The sequence below is a fragment of the Hermetia illucens genome, chromosome 2 (assembly GCF_905115235.1).
Source record: "Hermetia illucens chromosome 2, iHerIll2.2.curated.20191125, whole genome shotgun sequence".
In the NCBI taxonomy this organism is placed as follows: domain Eukaryota; kingdom Metazoa; phylum Arthropoda; class Insecta; order Diptera; family Stratiomyidae; genus Hermetia; species Hermetia illucens.
In genome coordinates, this window is record NC_051850.1 from 150,441,328 (window position 1) to 150,458,959 (window position 17,632).

Consider the following 17,632-nt stretch of genomic DNA (forward strand, 5'->3'; position numbering starts at 1 on the left):
TTTCAAGGTGCAAAGCTTCATGTTTATATAATGGATAAAACAAATTCATAATAAACATGGAAATTTTCATGTAAATATCCTGAAGTTCATGGGATAAATGTTCAAAGTTGACATGTATGCATAAATTCAGTTACTTTCTGCTCATCATCGAGAAAGTAGGAATTACCGTCATTGATGATGAATATCAATAGCCAGGAAAGCAGTTCTATAATTCCAGCAGTGAGTATCACCCCCAGCGGTATGAATGATTCCGGTAGTCCGGGTGAAATATCAATTTACCTTCAGATTGTAAACGCTAAAATACACTCTTATTTTCTTTTGTGGTCCACATCAGGAACTAAGCAATAAAAACAAGTTGGGAAACCGGAAGCTGGACGCTTCAGGTACGAAAGGTTTTGTGTATTTCTTAGTACGTAGCACGTAATATACCCATATATTATTTGAGAGTATCCACTTTCGGGTGATATTGACATTCATAGTCTTCAATTTTCAAAGAATCAACAACTTTGACATATTATAACTTCGTTAGTAATATTGCGATTTCCACCAAACTTGGTAAGATCATGGTCTACATTATAGACTACATTATTTCAAAATTTCGGATAAACTTAAGGGGGGTTTCCAGCCAATTAAAAAAAAAATATAGTGATATACTATTATTAACTTTATTTGAATAGATATCGTTTTGGGAGGTATTTTTGAACCTAGGCACCATATAATGGCAGCGGCCTGATTTTTTTCAGATTTTTCGGTTTGGTAGTTTCTGAGAATGGCCCTCTTAAAGAAGTGATCACTTTCAACCCCCGCACTCCCCACGTTTCCAGCAAATCTCAAAATTAAGGCCGACTTCGAAAAGTACTAATCGAGACCTTTGATTTGATACCCAACATGACTATATTCTGTGAAAAGAATTTCAAAATCTCAACGTTGGAGGATATCAGTCACTGCATGTCTGCGGGTCCACAGTTCCCACCTTCTCACCAAATTTCGTGCCAATCGGTATAGCCGTTTCTGAGAAAAGGGCTTGTAACAGACAGACATTGAACCGATTTTTTGTAAACAAAACCTTAAAAAGGACCAACAACGTCCGGGCAGACTCGTGGGAGCGCGCGTACGCGCGGACCGGGCGGCCTTGGTTCAATCACGTATGGGGATTTTTTTCTTCTATTTTTTTTTCTTTTATATTCAAAAAATAATAAAAAATTGTTTGAATTTAACTGAACCAACACGGCGGGACACTTAAGCTTCAAATAGGATCTGTTTTTAGCTGGTTTATGACTGCTGATCGAAATAGAAACAGGTTGAAGTTTGGCTCTTCCCCTTTATTCATTTCTCTCGCTGAATGCTGAATTGGACATTCAAGACGCTCACACTGAATGCGAGTAGAAAGTGCAATTATTGTGTGGACCAATCCACAAAAGTGTAATTTCCAAGCAGGAGCGCGTAGCTTGCTGACAGTACGTTTGCCTCGCGTCACGTGCAATGTGAGGTCGACTCTCATATTATATAACAAATAAAATGTGTTTTAATTTCCAGTTAATCGGTTGAGAAGTGAAGCCCGAGTTCCATCTCCAATTAAAGCGGATAAGTTTGTAGTTATAAACTTATTATAATTTCACTTTTTTGAGTTAAATTACTGCAAACAGTGGAGGAAGCAGAGGACTCCGGTGGGCTTCCCACTAGCAAAATGTCCAGTGGAGAGTCCCCATTGTTACCTTTTAGCGCGAGTGATCCTTTCACTTAATCCGTATGAATGAGGATGATCCCACCAGGAAAGTCTATAAAGGCAATATCTATGGTAGAAAAAGAAGACGCGGCAGACCCTGCCTAAGATGGAGCGATGGCGTAGGTCAGGATGCCAGACAGCTTTTAGGGATATCGAATCGGTGGACCTCGGCGTAAAACCGGGATGTCTGGAGTTCCTTATTAAGGACCAGATACCGGTTTTTGCGCCATTGATGATGATGATCCTTTCCGCAAAATTACTGCGATCACCGCCAGCGAATTCGGCAGAAAAACGCATGTTATGCCATAAGAGTAGCAGCAGTGTAGTTACTGTATTTAAGAGGATTTAATTTAATGGAGTACGTTAACCAACCTAATAATGTACACCACGCGATTAAAGATCAGGTGCGTTCAATCAGGGCAACATACTTCAAGGCCAAAGAGGACGTGAAAGCACGTGCAGAAAAAAACAGTGCCGATAAACCAACAAAAAGCGATAGTTGCCGTAGCAACCCAAACCACGCAGAAGACACTTCTTCCCAAAAAGCTCTTTGCAAAGTGAGAAGGATATCTCGGAAATTCGGAACAAACGACTAAGAAACCCAAATGAAGAAATGCAATCTCCCCAACGAACAGCGAAAAGGAAAAAAGAGAAACAGATGCCGGCGCAACCTAGGAACGACGGAACCTTATCTGGGCATGCGGGAAAGGCCACTAACGGCACCGAAGACACTTGGACTAAGGTAGGACCTAAGAAGAAGCTGCAGAAAAAAGTCAGGCCGGACGCGCTGATAATAACAAAAACCAGTGAGTTGACGTACGTGGATATCTTACGCAAGGTTAAAGCAGATACATCGTTGGCGGATCAGAGTGTAAATGTCACGCGAATAAGACGGAGGCGAAGACCTACGGGAGAAAATTGAAGTATCACTAGGTGCGGCTACGGCGGTCAAAATAAGTAAAGATTCGGTGGTGATCAAATGAAAGGATTTGGATGAAGTCACCACAAAATCTGAGATCTGCGAGGCCTTTCAAACCCAATTAGGATTACAATCAGTGAATGAGTATAATGTGCTATGACTTAGAAAAGCGTACGGTGACACGCAGATAGCATCGATAAGTCTTCCTATTGAAGCAGTGGAAAAAGCGATTACAGTGGGCAAAGTACGTATTGGATGGGTGGTCTGTCGGTTAGGGGAACAGAGTCCAGTGCATAAATGCTATTAGTGCTGGCAGGTTGGTCACATAACGAAAGCGTGAACTAGCTCGCAAGACAAATCAAATCTGTGCCGAAAATGTAGAGAACAAGGCCATTTTGCAAAGGACTGCAACGGAATGCCCAAATGCGTATTCTGGGTGGAAGCAAAAAATAGTGACAACGCCCACATTGCAGGAAGCAGTAAATGCCCAGTGTTCAGAAAGGCGTTCATAAATAAGGTCAAATGAAGTTTATGCAACTCAATCTGAATCACTGTCGAGCGGCCCAGGACCTACTTTCGCAAAGCATATTCGAACACAACATCGACGTTGCCATTGTATCCGAACAATATGAAAATCTGCATGGCGGAGTATGGATAGCAGACAAAACCAGTAAGGCGCGATATGGAGCTGCGGAAACCAAGCTATAGTAGATGCGAAAAAACATCCAGAGGACGGGTTCACCCGTGCCAAGATTGGAGGGATATACATCTATAACTGTTCACGTCATTGCTGGAGAAACTATCCTCCAATTCAAGTCGCTACAATCCCAAAGTAATAGCCGGCGACTTCAACGCATGGGCAGAAGAATGGGGTAGCAGAGAAATCAACGCAAGAGGACGAATATTGCTGGAGACATTCTCACGCTTGAACGTGATACTTGCCAACTCTGGGAGAGCCAACACATTCCGGAGGGGAGAATTGCAATTGGTGGGTGTCCTCACCTTCGTCAGTGATACTCTAATCAGAGACTTGCAGTGGCGTGTCAGCGAGGAGTATACACATAGCGATCATTAGGCTATCATCGCAAAGGAATAATATGAAGCCATTACAACGAATAACGATGAGCTGGATAACTAAGAAATTCGACGCAGAAATGTTCAAGGAGTTCAAGGAGTCTTTTGGAAGATACATTGCTATCGGGAAGCGCACAAAACAAAGTTTCACAGGTCGTGGAAAAATTGCAGCAGGCATGCGATGCCGCTATGCCTTGACGTCGCACTTTCCGAAGACGAAATCCTAATTTTTGGTACAATTCCCAAATTGAGGAATGCCGGAAAAAGTGCCTCAAAGCTAGGAGACGCTCCCAGCGCAGAAGAAACCGACCTGAGTTCGAGGAGTTACATGTGCAGTATCAAAATGCGAGAAACAAATTACAAGTGGTTATCGCAAAGAGCAAATCCGAACATTTCAAGCGGATGTGTACTGAAGCTGACTTTGACCCATGGGGTGGCAAATATAGTTCGGTGATGTCATCACTAAAAAGGGAGCGCTCCCCACCGATTACTTGTCCAGAGTTGTTGCAGAATATAGTGAACACTCTATTCCCAGTAGATGTGGATTGTACAAGTCTGCCTGCAGTACATTTAAATCCCGACAAAGTTCCAATAGTGGTAAATGAGGAGGTTCTAGACGCAGCAAAAAAATTGACTGAAAAAAAGACTCCAGGACCGGATGGAGTCCCTAATATTGCCAGATATGTTTGCAAAAGTTTTCATGGCATGCCTTAGGGAAAGAGTATTCCCCGAGCAATGGAAGCTACAAAAGCTAATACTCATTCCGAAGGTAGGTGAACCATTGGGTGACCCCTCCTCATATAGACCGATATGTCTGGTCAATACCATTGGCAAACTAATTGAACGAGTAATATATAACAGATTGCTCGCTGTTGCGGAAAAGGAAGGAGGCCTTTCCGACAAACAATTCGGATTTCGTAAGGCGAAATCAACTGTCGACACAATCAGCATGTGGACTAGCTTGGCTCAGGCTACAATAGAAGAAGGAAAATGCTGCGCAGTAATAACCCTCGACGTACAAAATGCGTTCAATAGTGCGAAATGGAAAAACATCATCGAGGCACTCGACAAGATACAGGCCCCGAAGTAGATTGTACGCATTGTGGTTGAGTTTCTCCTTGGGTGAAGACTTTTCTGCGATTCGGACGATGGGCTAGAACTATTCCCGACAACTTGCGGAATGCCACGGGTTTCTGTCCTGGGTCCCTTGCTGTAGTTAGTTATGTATGATGGAGTGTTGACGCTACGCCTACCGGAAAACGTGACAACTATTGGCTTCGCCGATGATATCGGAATAACAGTGGTTTCAAAGCATCAAGACGAGATCGAGATCTATGCAAATGAAATGATATGGGAGATGAATTCCTGGTTGATAAATTCTGGCCTTTCACTTGCTGAACATAAAATAGAAGTAGTTCTCATTACCAAGAGAACAAAGAACACAGCTGTGAAAATTAAAGTTGGCGAAAAAAACAATTTACTCCCAAGCATCGCTCAAATACTTGGGAGTAATTATTGACAGAAGACTCAACTTCAAAGACACATTGAGTATGCCGCAACTAAAGCGTCTTCCATCGCTGCAACAATCTGGAGGATACTACCGAACATTGGTGGGCCAAGACAAAGTCGACGTCTTCTGCTCTCTAGGGTAGTTAGCTCTGTGCTACTCTACGCGGCTCCAGTTTGGGCAACTGTTCTGAATAACAAAGTGAACTGCCGAAAATTGGGAATGGCACATCGGCTTAGTGCACTCCGGGTATACAGTTTGTATCGGACAACATCAGGAGAAGCAGCATATGTACTAGCAGGGATGCTTCCCATAGACTTTTTGGCGAATGAACGCCGGCGACTTTACGACAAAACGTATGCACCTGGAGAGTCTAACGCATTTCGCCAGCAGCTGGCACGGTGGGAATCTATCGAAGTTTGGCAAAAGTGATGGGATGAGTCACAAACTGGTCGTTGGACATACCGCATTATTCCGAATATTCGGAGATGGTTTGAACGAAACCATGGGGAATTAAGCTACGAGTTAACACAATTCTTAAGTGGACATGGTGGTTATCGTACTTATTTACATCGATTTGGTCACGACGAATCACCATGCTGCCCAAGATGTGGTAACGTAGCTGAAAATGCGGAGCATGTCCTATTTGATTGCCCGAAGTTCACCGGGCACCGAACAAGAATGGAAGCGGTCGCAGACAGGCGTTTAACACCCGAAAACATTGTGGTTTTAGTGAGTAGAAGTCTCACATAACTGCGTGGCAGGAGCCAGCAGTAGGTTTTAAACCTTTCCCCCTTCCAACGCCGAAAAAAAAAGACAGACAGACAGACGGACAGGCAGACAGTAAACCGACTTTAATAAAGTTTTGTGTTTACACAAAACCTTAAAAAAGAATCTAAATAACCAGACAAAATATATTTGTAAACATTGTAAACAATAGCTTTACTTTGGACTTTCTGTGTTGTCTGACGGAGCTTACCTAATCCGAAAGCAACAACTTTATAATTATATAAACATAGTACTTCGAACCATTTAGATAAGCGCTAATCACAAGCAACTTAAGGAGGTCATCCCGTGGGAAGGCCGTTTTTTGGGCTTTTTTAGAATTTTTTCGTGAAGAACTGGATAAAGATTCAAACATGAATTTTTCACCATAGAGTTAGTAATATCTTGAGCGTACATAGTAATTTTTTCAACCCGATCGCATGGTTCATTATTGAAATTCAGAGCAATTTATACACCCACCTCCGAAAAAGGGGGTTTTTCTGCTGCCACGCTAGATGGCGCTGCGATGATGTTAAAGGAAAAAAGTAAACGGCATTTTAAAATACAGACTTAACTACAGACCGCAAACTAGGATTATTAAAAAATATTAAAAGGAAAATTTTTGGCAGCGCTTTGAACTTTTTTTTGTGAATTTTCGTGTTTTTTCATGGCTTCTTCAATGAATAAAAAAAAACTACTGAATGAATCGCAATTATCCTAGTTTGCGGACCGTAGAAATATGTTCTGAATAAGTCCTGAAAATTTCAAAGAATTTCGTTGGATAGATTTTGGATTATGGTAGCAGCCGATTTTCAATATGCAGTTTCGAGAAAAACGCATTTAAAAAGTAGAATGCGTTTTTTAGCCATAAAACTTTAACTGACCATTAATCTATTATACCTAGTCCATAAACCTTAGGTGTCTTCAAGAAACACATGTACAGCCTTGGCTTCAATTCTTGTCCTTTTAGCGAACTCATTTGAACGTCATTACGGCGATCGACATAAATCTGGAATGTGAGTTATCGCGAGTCTAACACTATAATTTCCGAACGACTCCCAATATCAATAAATCACTTTTCCCATATATTCTACACTATATCTAGACACAAATTATGAAAAGAAAAAAATTCTATTCCGCGAATCCGACACACGGGATGACCCCCTTAAAGTGCTGCTTTCGAAACATATACGAGTATGATAGTCAACTCTATGCCATAATTGTACTGCGCAAGCGTAAACTATAGTTGCCGACCTTCAAATTGAACTAACAACTTTAATCAAGTACTCTCATTATACGATTATCTAACTTTTCTAAGCAGATCCAGATAAAGCAGAGGGGACGGGACATCCAAATGGTAGCAATCATTGCTTATCTCTGCAGAACACATACATACACTTCAATCTTTCTATGAGACTTAGACCGTTAATCTACTATGGAGTTTAGTATCTTCAAATCCATCGAACCTAACGTTAGTGCCTAATCACAATGCAACTAGATTTTCGTTCGTTGTTTTTCATATTTTACGTTTACGGATCAGTGGGCTGTGCTAATATTTTGTATCTGGCAGGGGTTGCGTCTCCTAGTCACGGACTATGGTAAGTATTCCAATGGTAAGGTCGTTACTGAACGACCTTGTTATGATATGAAAACTTCAAGCTGTGAAAAATTGGGGGAAAAATTGGAAAATTCCAATAAAGCTTTTGTTGCTAGAATTGATAGTGATGGGCGAGGTGTTGGAGCCCTACGTGTGATATGTGTAAATTAAGTTGGTTTCTAGTAGTAAAAGGTTCAAGGTGTTACAGTGTACAAATACCTCCCACAATCACCATCTTCGGCTGCGAACTGTTCTATGTGATAGTTCATTTCACGGTACAATCGTTGAAATCAATCTTAAGCACAGAAAGTTGGGGCGATACGTTCGTGAGTCGGCAGTTTTTTTTGCGTATTTTTTTTTACTAATTTCATATAACATAGTCTCAAGAACTATTCCTTAAAGTCGAAACTCGCAATTTTTTTTTTGAAATTTTTTTCTTATGAAGAGAAGTCAGCAGATTTCGTACAAGTCACAAAACACGATCTTATTCATGTGAATTAAATTTGTGGCACCACGCTTTTCGGATACTTTTTGTGATTGATGGGCCGGATTCGACTGATTGATTCTTTTTCTGCTTCATTCTGTAGACCTGTCTTTAAATTGCATTTCCACTTCATAAGTTTTTATATTTCGAATGATCACAAACATCTTCTGAAATTTTGGGCGCGTTACTTTGAAAACACGTTTTTCAAAACTTCTCATTTTTCTCAGGAACTGCTACAGTGGTCAAAAAAAGGTTACCAACAAGGATAAAAAAAATTAAAGCGGGGGTAAAAGAATGAGAAAAATAGGTTGAGTATGCCCAAATTCGGTGACATAGTAAAGGAGCACAACTGAATACACGGGCACAGGATAAAAGAAAAAAATGAAAATCAAAATAACACAGTAATAGGAAAATGAAAACAAAGTCTAAATTCACAATCAAACAAGTCGGAACACCGCAACCTCACGCTCCGAGTATAAAGGTTTTGTGTTCATCTTATGTAAGAACTTCAACGCACATTTTTCTATCCGTATATAGCGAAAAACCAAACATACTCCTTCATCATCATGATCATCAACGGCGCAACATCCGGTATCCGGTCTAGGCCTGCCTTAATAAGGAACTCCAGACATCCCGGTTTTTTGCCGAAGTCCACCAATTCGATATCCCTAAAAGCTGTCTGGCGTCCTCACCGACACCATCGCTCCATCTTATGCAGGGTCTGCCTCGTCTTCTTTTTCTACCATAGATATTGCCCTTGTAAACTTTTCGAGCTGGATCATCCTTATCCATACGGATTAAGTGACTCGCCCACCGTAACCTATTGAGCCGGATTTTATCCACAACTTGACGGTCATGGTATCGCTCATAGATTTCGTCGTATGTATGCCATGGAATCGTCCATCCTCATGTAAGGTGCCAAAAATTCTTCGGAGAATTCTTCTCTCGAACGCGGCCAAGAGTTCGCAAGTTTTCTTGGTAAAAACCCAAGCATCCGAGGAATACATGAGGACTGGCAAGATCATAGTCTTGTACAGTAAGAGCTTTGACCCAATAGTAAGACATTTCCAGCGAAACAGTTTTTGTAAGCTGAAATAGGCTCTGTTGGCTGACAACAACCTTGCGCGGATTTCATCATCGTAGTTGTTATCGGTTGTGATTTTCGACCCTAGATAGGAGAAATAATCAACGGTCTCAAAGTTGTATTCTCCTATCCTTATTCTTGTTCGTGTTTGTGTTTGACCAGTGCGGTTTGATATTGTTGGTTGATTCGTCTTCGGTGCTGACGTCGCCACCATATATTTTGTCTTGCCTTCATTGATGTGCAGCCCAAGATCTTGCGCCACTAGCCGCCTGCTCGATCAGGATGAAGGCAGTTTGTACGTCTCGGGTGGTTCTTCCAATGATGTCGATATCATCAGCATAGGCCAGTAGTTGGGTGGACTTAAAGAGAATCGCACCTTTTGCATTTACATCAGCATCACGGATCACTTTCTCGAGAGCCAGATTAAAGAGGACGCAGGATAGGGCATCCCCTTGTCGTAGACCGTTGTTGATGTCGAATGGTCTTGAGAGTAATCCTGCCGCTTTTATCTAGAATCGTGCATTAGTGAGGGTCAGCCTAGTCAGTCTTATCAATTTCGTCGGGATACCGAATTCTCTCATGGCCGTATACAGTTCCTATGCTATCATAGGCGGCTTTAAAGTCGATGAATAGATGGTGCAACTGTTGCCCATATTCCAACAGTTTTTCCATCGCTTCCCGCACAGAGAAAATCTGATCTGTTGCTGATTTGCCCGGAGTGAGGCCTCTTTGGTATGGGCCAATGATGTTCTGGACGTATGGGGCAATCCGGCCTAGCAAGATAGCGGGCAATATCTTATAGATGGTACTCAGCAATGTGATACCTCTATAATTACTGCACTGTGTGATATTTCCCCTTTTACGTATGAGACAGATAATGCCTCGTTACCAATCGGTATTGATTCTCTGTCCCACACCTTGAACACAAGTTAAAGAACCACTTGGTGTAACAGGTGGCGTCTATATTTAAGTAATTTGGCTGTTATTCTATCGGCTCCTGGCGACTTATGATTTCTAAGCCAACGAATTGTACGGACTGTTTCTCCAATACTTGGTGGTGGTAGTATTTGTCCGCCGTCTTCAGTTGGCCGGACCTCCAACTTGCCGATGTTCTGGTTGTTCAGTAGCTCATCAAAGTACTCAACCCATCGCTCCAGTATGCCCATTCCGCCCCCGAAAAATCGGGGCTCTGTGGAAACCCTGTTCACTTAAGACCGAGCAGATGGAGCGCATTGTAAGGGCACTCTTCCCTGCGCGTCCCGTATGGGATGACGACGTCGGCGCGGAGAGCGCAAAGGACTGGAGTTGGAACAGGCAGTCCTCCCCTTGAAAAGCAAGAAGGCACCAGGACCAGATGGTATTCCAGCAGAGGTATACAAACTGATATTCCAACACCGGCCAGACCTGCTGCTCGGCGCATCTAACGCTTGCCTGAAAGAGGGCATTTTCCCTGCTCATTGGAAGGTTGCGACGCTTGCGTTGATCCATAATCCACTATGTATGGTTTACACCGCTGGAAAGTGACGAAAAGCTCATCAGACGTAGAATCGCAGAAGCGATACGCGCTGCCGAAGATTTATCTCCCCGGCAGTTTGGTTTTAGAGTAGGGAGAGTCACAGTTGATGCTGTCGTGGATGCCATTCAACGAGCGAAGGCACATAGCCGCCGAACTCAACGGGTGGTACTCCTCGTAACACTTGATGTCAGAAACGCCTTTAATTCCGTAAAATGGAAAGACATTCTAGGCACACTAGACAATACTTTCAACGTACCGAACTATCTCTTACGGATATCGAGGGACTATCTGAGGAACCGCTCCCTGCTCTATGAAACACTAGAGGGTCAAAGGTGGATGGAGGTTACGTCGGGGGTAGCACACGGATCCATCTTAGGGCCGGATATCTGGAACACTACCTGTGACAGTCTACTTAAAATTAACATGCCAGAAGAGTCGCGCCTGGTCGACTTTGCAGATGATGTCGCAGCGCTTGTTGCTGGACGCACTGTCGAACAGGCGCAAAGCAGACTCGGCATATTGATGCAACGGGTAAGCGGATGGATGACTACTCATGGTTTCAACCTTGCGCTGGAAAAAACCGAAATAGTCATCCTGACTGAAAGGAGAATTCCAACGCTGCGTTCCATATCGCTCGGCGAGTCGATAATCGAGACAAAATCAGCGGTAAAGTACCTCGGGTTGTCTCTTGACTCAAAGATGAGCTTTTCTGAGCAAATCAAAGCAGCAGCGAACATTGGCAAACATTGGGGGTCCTACGTCTAGCAGGCGACGTCTCCTGATGAGTTCAACAGAGTCTCTCCTGCTCTACGGCGCAGAGGTATGGGCTGGCGCCCTAAACAAGGAGGTATATCGTAAACGTCTCGAGCGAGTACAGAGCCGGGGAGCATGGCGAGTGGTGTCTGCGTACCGCACTGTCTCTGAACCAGCCGTGATAGTGATCGCGGAAGTGATCCCCGTTGCCCTTCTTGCTAAGGAGCGTCAAGCCATATACAAGCGCAAGGGAGATGACCCAAGGGAGGTAGTTGCCCGTGAAGAACGGTAACGCACTCTAGACGAGTGGCAGTTCTCGTGGCAAAATGAAACTAGAGGCAGATGGACTACGCGGCTCATCAGCAACTTGGGTGCGTCGCTGAATCGGAAGCACGGTGAGACTGACTATTTCCTTACCCGATTTTTAAGTGGGCATGAAAGTTTCCAGTCTTACCTGTACAAGATTGGAAAGGCGCGTTCTCCGAATTGTGTGTTTTGCAATGGAGTTGTGGACGACGCCCACCACACATTTTTTTCTTCTGGAAGGTGGAATGGGGTTCGTCAGCAGCTCTATTTAAACACAGGCGATCTCTCTCCAGAAAACGACTGCTGACGGGTGGAACCGTGTTGCCCATTACGTTCGGCCCTTCTCGTTGCTAAGAAGATAGAACTCGATCGGTGGAGGAGCCGGACGGCAGGGCGTTCTTTGAACTGACAGTTCCCTCCCTCCTCTCCCCTCCCGTTGGTAAAAGGAATTCCCTGATTTGAAGGGGAGGGAGTCCAGCACTGTGTGCGTAAACGCATTCACCTACCCCACCCAAAAAAAAAATATGCCCATTCTTTCGGAAATCAGATTTCCCTCTTTGATTCGTCAGGATGAGCATCAAGGTGTATATTATGACTTGTGTATGACTTGTTGATAGAACTTGCGCGCCTAGTGCGGTTGCTCCCTGTACTTTTCTAGTTCACAGACTTGTTGGTTCTCCCAAACTTTCTTTTTCCGTCTGTGAAATCGCTTCTCCGCTCGATGGAGTTCGTGATAAGCCTCTGCGCGTGCCCGCGTTCTTTAAGAAAGCAACATTAGTCGGTATGCAGCATTCTTCCGTTCAGTTGCTAACTTACATTCATCGTCAAACCAACCGTTCCGACTTTTTCTGCCGCTGTGGCCAAGTATCTTTGTGGCCGTATCAATCAACATTTTTCAGGTGGTTGTGAAGATCTTTTGTTGATGCTTCATCTCCAGGACCTTTGTTGACTGCAGTTATTGCGACATCCATTTCCCTCTTATAGGTGTCGCGGAGGGCTGTGTTGTGGATTGCTTCAGTATTCTCTCTCACCTGATTGTCAGAGGGGATTGCTGCCGGTGTCGTAGTTCGAGCTCGGAGCACCATGCCAACGAGATAGTGGTCCGAGTCTATATTGCTTCCCCTATATGTTCTGACTGTTGTTGTTTGGTTGAAAGTGGTCTCGTCTGGAGAGGCCCACGTATGTTTCTGAACCGCTTTCCACGCGAACCAGGTACTTCCAACAACCATTTTGTGCGATACTGCTAATTGAATAATCCCCAGTTCGTTACCATTGGTATCCCTATGTAAGCTATGGGAGCCGATGTATCGCCTAAATACGGGCTCCTTCCCTACTTGGCTGCTGAAATCTCAAACGCATACGCTTGAGGATAACTTTTACGGATGACTTGAATTCCACATTTCCCTAAGTCGAATCTCATCAACTATGTCCAACAGATTCCTTGATATCATTTAAGCTCATCAAGTGTGTCAGCTCATACTCGGCACGAAGGCCAATCTTGATTCCAAAACCATGCCGTTTATAATCATTCAGTTACCATTAAAGGGAGTTCAGTGCACACAAAACCAAAAAGAACTCATTGAATCCTCTGGAAGATACGTCTCCGTATACAACTAGACTCTGAGAACTTGAAACCCTCAGATGGGAAAGTAAACCCTCGCGTAATCGGTATAGCAACTAAACAGTGTTCGTTGACTGTTCTACAACTACCGAATCCATAACATGTGGCTCTTTGCAATCCCTTGATCCAACTCGACAGTTTTTCTGTTCCTCGGTTAGAATGTTGTTGATCTGAAGGTGGATATTGAATATCTCGCTGATGATAGACCTGTGTGGAGAGTGGGAAAGTAATCAGTCTTGTATTTACGAAGTCTTGTACCGTATCCTTCTTAGTTAAACGCATGATAAGCAATGGAAAAACTCCAGTCTCCTTGTTCCGTGCTTTCGGTTTCGGTCATGGATCTTTTTGTTTGGATTCGTGCTTATCCTGCTCTTGTAGATTCTCATTTTCATACAAAAGGACATTATACTAATGATAAAACTTCTTCAATTTCTTTTCAGGAATTTCAAATTAATAGAAGCGCTGGCATCTCAAGGCCACAACCTGACCGTTCTTTCAGTGGACAAATCAAAAAAGCCAATCAAAAATGCCCACATAATGGACATGCAAGAAATCTACTCAATGGTTTATGGCAACGAAAAATATGACATTGATGAATTCATAGGAATGGACGTTTTTAGTGAAATCCATTCAAGTTTTGAATTTATGTATACTTTTTGCAACGCAATCGGTAAAACCGATGGTTTTCAAACCCTACTCAACTACCCTGATGACTTCAAATTTGATTTGGTTATCCAGGATTTCACCATCGTTAGCTGTTTGGCTGGTTTTCTACACAAATTCAACTATCCTCCGCTGATAAATGTGTCACCGTACAAATATATCATTCCGCATGCAGAAACCATTGGAGGACACTTCTATTCGTCTTATATCCCTCGCGCAACATCACCCTTCAATGTGAATATGACACTCATGCAGCGAACGAAGAATCTAATAGCAGAGACCTACGAAATGATGTAAGTATTTATTAAATACAAAGAATAGTTGTAGTATTGTAGGCACTGACAAAATTATACTGTGGATCTGAGAGGCCTCTTTGGCTCTCAACAACAGTGAGTAATCTATTGTAGATTACTCACTCTAGCAACGCCCAAAAGACAAATTGTTATGTAGGAGGTTGGCTCACGGCTGTCGCTTACATGATGCTAGAAATATCCCCTCGGGCATGCACGCTTCAAACAACTCAGCGAACATGTCCGGTCTGGATTTCACGCCAAGCTTGAGGGCCCTATTCGACACGACATCCAGACCCGGAGCTCTGTTATCTCCTATCCTAGTGCACATCTCCACTAGCTCATCACTGGTGACGCGGTATTCCCATCACTTTCAGAGGTCGCTGTCAGTGCCCTCCTCTTACGAGGGTAATGAACGCTAGATAGTTTTTAACAAGACGTAATCACGTAATCTGCGGAGATGAACGGCCTCTGAATGGCCTCATCACGATTCTATAGGCGCTTCCCCACGGGTTAACGTTCGCTTCCATACAGAGCTCCTTAAAGCATTCCCTCTTGCTCCGTTGGATAGCGAGCTTATGGGTTTTGCGGGCTTCCTTATAGGTGCCCTCTTTTTGCCCTTAGTCGATTCTACCTACCACCCTTTGAGCGGCTCTTCTGGTTCGGTGACAGGCTGATCGAAGGCTGGCTAATTCAGTATTCCACCAGTAGTTTGGTCATCTACTGGGGAATGCGTATTAAGTCTGCGATCGAGGTTACCCCCCCCTTTCTGAAAGGTGTTTACATAACCTTCGTTAGCCAGAATTATATCCAACTTTGCAAAGCGTCTAATAGACTGCGACCCCTTGCATTTGTCTCTCTGCTACCCCACTCACGGGCCCAAGCATTGAAGTCACCCCTTGCATCGGGACCAAGACTGTGAAGCATCTCCTCAAATTCGGACAGTGTCAGACTTGGTAGGGCGTTACAGCTGTACACATATACCCCGTTTATTTTTGCCCACACAAAGCCGCTGGCTGTCCGACTTCCAATACATTGTATGGCTTGTTGACCACATGCCCATATCGCTGCTCCACCAGTCGAATCGGTAACCTATACGCTACCGTGATGCTTTCTATAGGATTTGCTAATGATGGCAATTTCCACCTTGGATTCGTATGTGGTCTGCTCGAGTAAATCTTGAGCGACCCTGCAATGATTGAGGTTTATTTGAATAAACCTAATTTTTTCATAGAAGTCAGCGCCTTCCTAAATTCTGGGCATTTAGCATTTCCGGCATTTAGCCTTCCTTCACACAATAAGCATCTGAGGTCCCTATTGTAATATGGCAATATGACCATTTTCCCCACACCCCCTGCGTCGCAATAACCCATCCTATTCGAACCTTCCCGGCCTTTTGCGCTGCATCCACTGGTAATCGCAATGTGGTCTTTTCAATGGACTCCTCGCCAAGTTCCTCCAACTTTAACTGTTCCAACAAGACAGTGCAAATTTCTCCTTTAGATGTCACTTCATCGAGATCCTTGCACTGTATGTATACCTCATGTTTTTGGGTCCGTACTGTGACATTCTCCATACGTGAGTTCTTAACATAAGTTCAGAAATCGTCAGTTTTTCCCAAGCTGGATTTTTTCAGCTCAAACATGAGGTCACCATCCTGGGTCCTTTAAATCTTGCTGACATTTTCGTCTAGATCTTTTAGGTCAGGGTCAATTATCCGTATCTCCGCGTAGGACAAATTTCCCTTGCTGGAGATCTGGGCGAATTCGAATTTTTGCCTTTTTCTTCGTCCTATTCTACCGTTTTCATCCCCCTTGGATTTTGCCGATTCCATTGCCGGAGCTCGCACTTGTGGGACCTGGTTTCTTTCTTCGATGCTTTTAGTTCCGTTTTGCATGGCCGTTTCCCTCTTATATGCTTGATGATTTCCCAGAGGATCAACATCTTTTTCCCGTACTCTCTTCTTTGATGGCAGGTTTATTGTAATACGATTAGGTGTCGCTTAGGTCGCCTATGATACCGTTGGGGAAGCAGATTTCGACTTGTCCTTGGAGTTTTGTTCTTCCTGCTGTGATTTGTTGTAGAGCACTCTAATAACTCTCACCAACTCAACTAATTTGCACCAACCTGCGTGAAGGGTGATTCGTCTGGATCGGGGCTCTGACCTCCATGAGTCCTAACCGGATTACTACTTTTAAATATTCCTTCACATTTGGCGTTCATTGACCTTCCCTCCGTATTGTCTTTTTTGATGTTTGGCATTGGCGGAGATCTCAAAGTTAGCGAACTTCTTCTGAATGGGTCCTTTTCCTGGTCCTGGAGTACCTCCTGCTGTCTCTCTTCTTGAATATGTGGGGTCGGTGTCGTTGCCGTTTTTGTTGACCATCAATCTGCTTTCAACTCATCGTTCTTAGATTTACTGGTGTTCCCGGTAGTGTGGTACTTCTCTTGAATACCTCCTTCTACGGATACAAATCACTTGTAGCATTATATGGCCAAGTGGCCAAGTTGTCCACCACCGAGGCACTGCGGTCAAGGGATATCGATGGCCGGGAACCCGTTTGCTCACTCCCAAAAGCCGCCAGTACAGGAGTTCCGAGCCCCTGCACCTTAAGTTTTCTCCTTCTTAGGTCTTTCATAGTGGTTTTATGTTCTAGGTATCCTTTCCATAGCCATTTTAGTCCGCGCACCAGAGATGAGTAAACACTAGCCCATGGACAGTCACAAAAGAAAAGTGCATAGACACATATTTCCACAAAAATATGTATGCCCCAATTCACCAGCTGAGGTTGCGCCTGATGGGAAATCTGGCCACCTCACCTCTGTCTGTCTGTCTGTTCGTCACACGCATTTTTCTCGGGGACGGCTATAGCAATCGACACCAAATTGGGTGGAAAGGTGGAAAGTGGGAACGCTCACGCTCGGTGTGTTGCATTCTTTTATGTTGAATTCAAGTGCAAAAGGAGGGTGTACATTTTTTTTCCAAATATAGTCATATCGGGTATCAAATGAAAGGTCTCGATTAGTACTTTCCGGGCCTAGTTTTGACATTAGCTAGGAAGAGGGGGAGTGCGGGGGGTCGAAAGTGATCATTTCTTTAACGGACCCATTCTCAGAAACTGCCCTACCGAAAAATCTGAAAAAAATCAGGAGACTGCCACTATATAGTACCTAGACATGAATGTATTTTTGATGAGCGCCGAGTGTTCATCAATATTCTCTGGTGGGACTTTTGACAATTGTGTAGTCTTCGCTGAAAGAAAGGTTTGCCCTGCTTAATGACAACTACATAGCGGAGTCAAGTAATTAATTGCTTCCAACCATGTC

At 43.7% G+C, this 17,632-nt stretch overlaps 1 protein-coding gene across 1 annotated transcript in view; it reads left to right on the forward strand.

Moving 5' to 3' along the window:
- The first annotated feature begins 7,347 nt into the window (after positions 1-7,347).
- Positions 7,348-17,632, forward strand: part of LOC119648589 (UDP-glycosyltransferase UGT5-like) — a 31,238-nt gene continuing 20,953 nt past the window's right edge. Inside the window, exons 1-2 of the mRNA XM_038050359.1 lie at positions 7,348-7,589; positions 13,793-14,308. Coding sequence (XP_037906287.1) covers positions 7,480-7,589; positions 13,793-14,308 — 626 coding nt within the window. The 5' untranslated portion in view covers positions 7,348-7,479. The remainder of the gene's footprint in view (positions 7,590-13,792; positions 14,309-17,632) is intronic.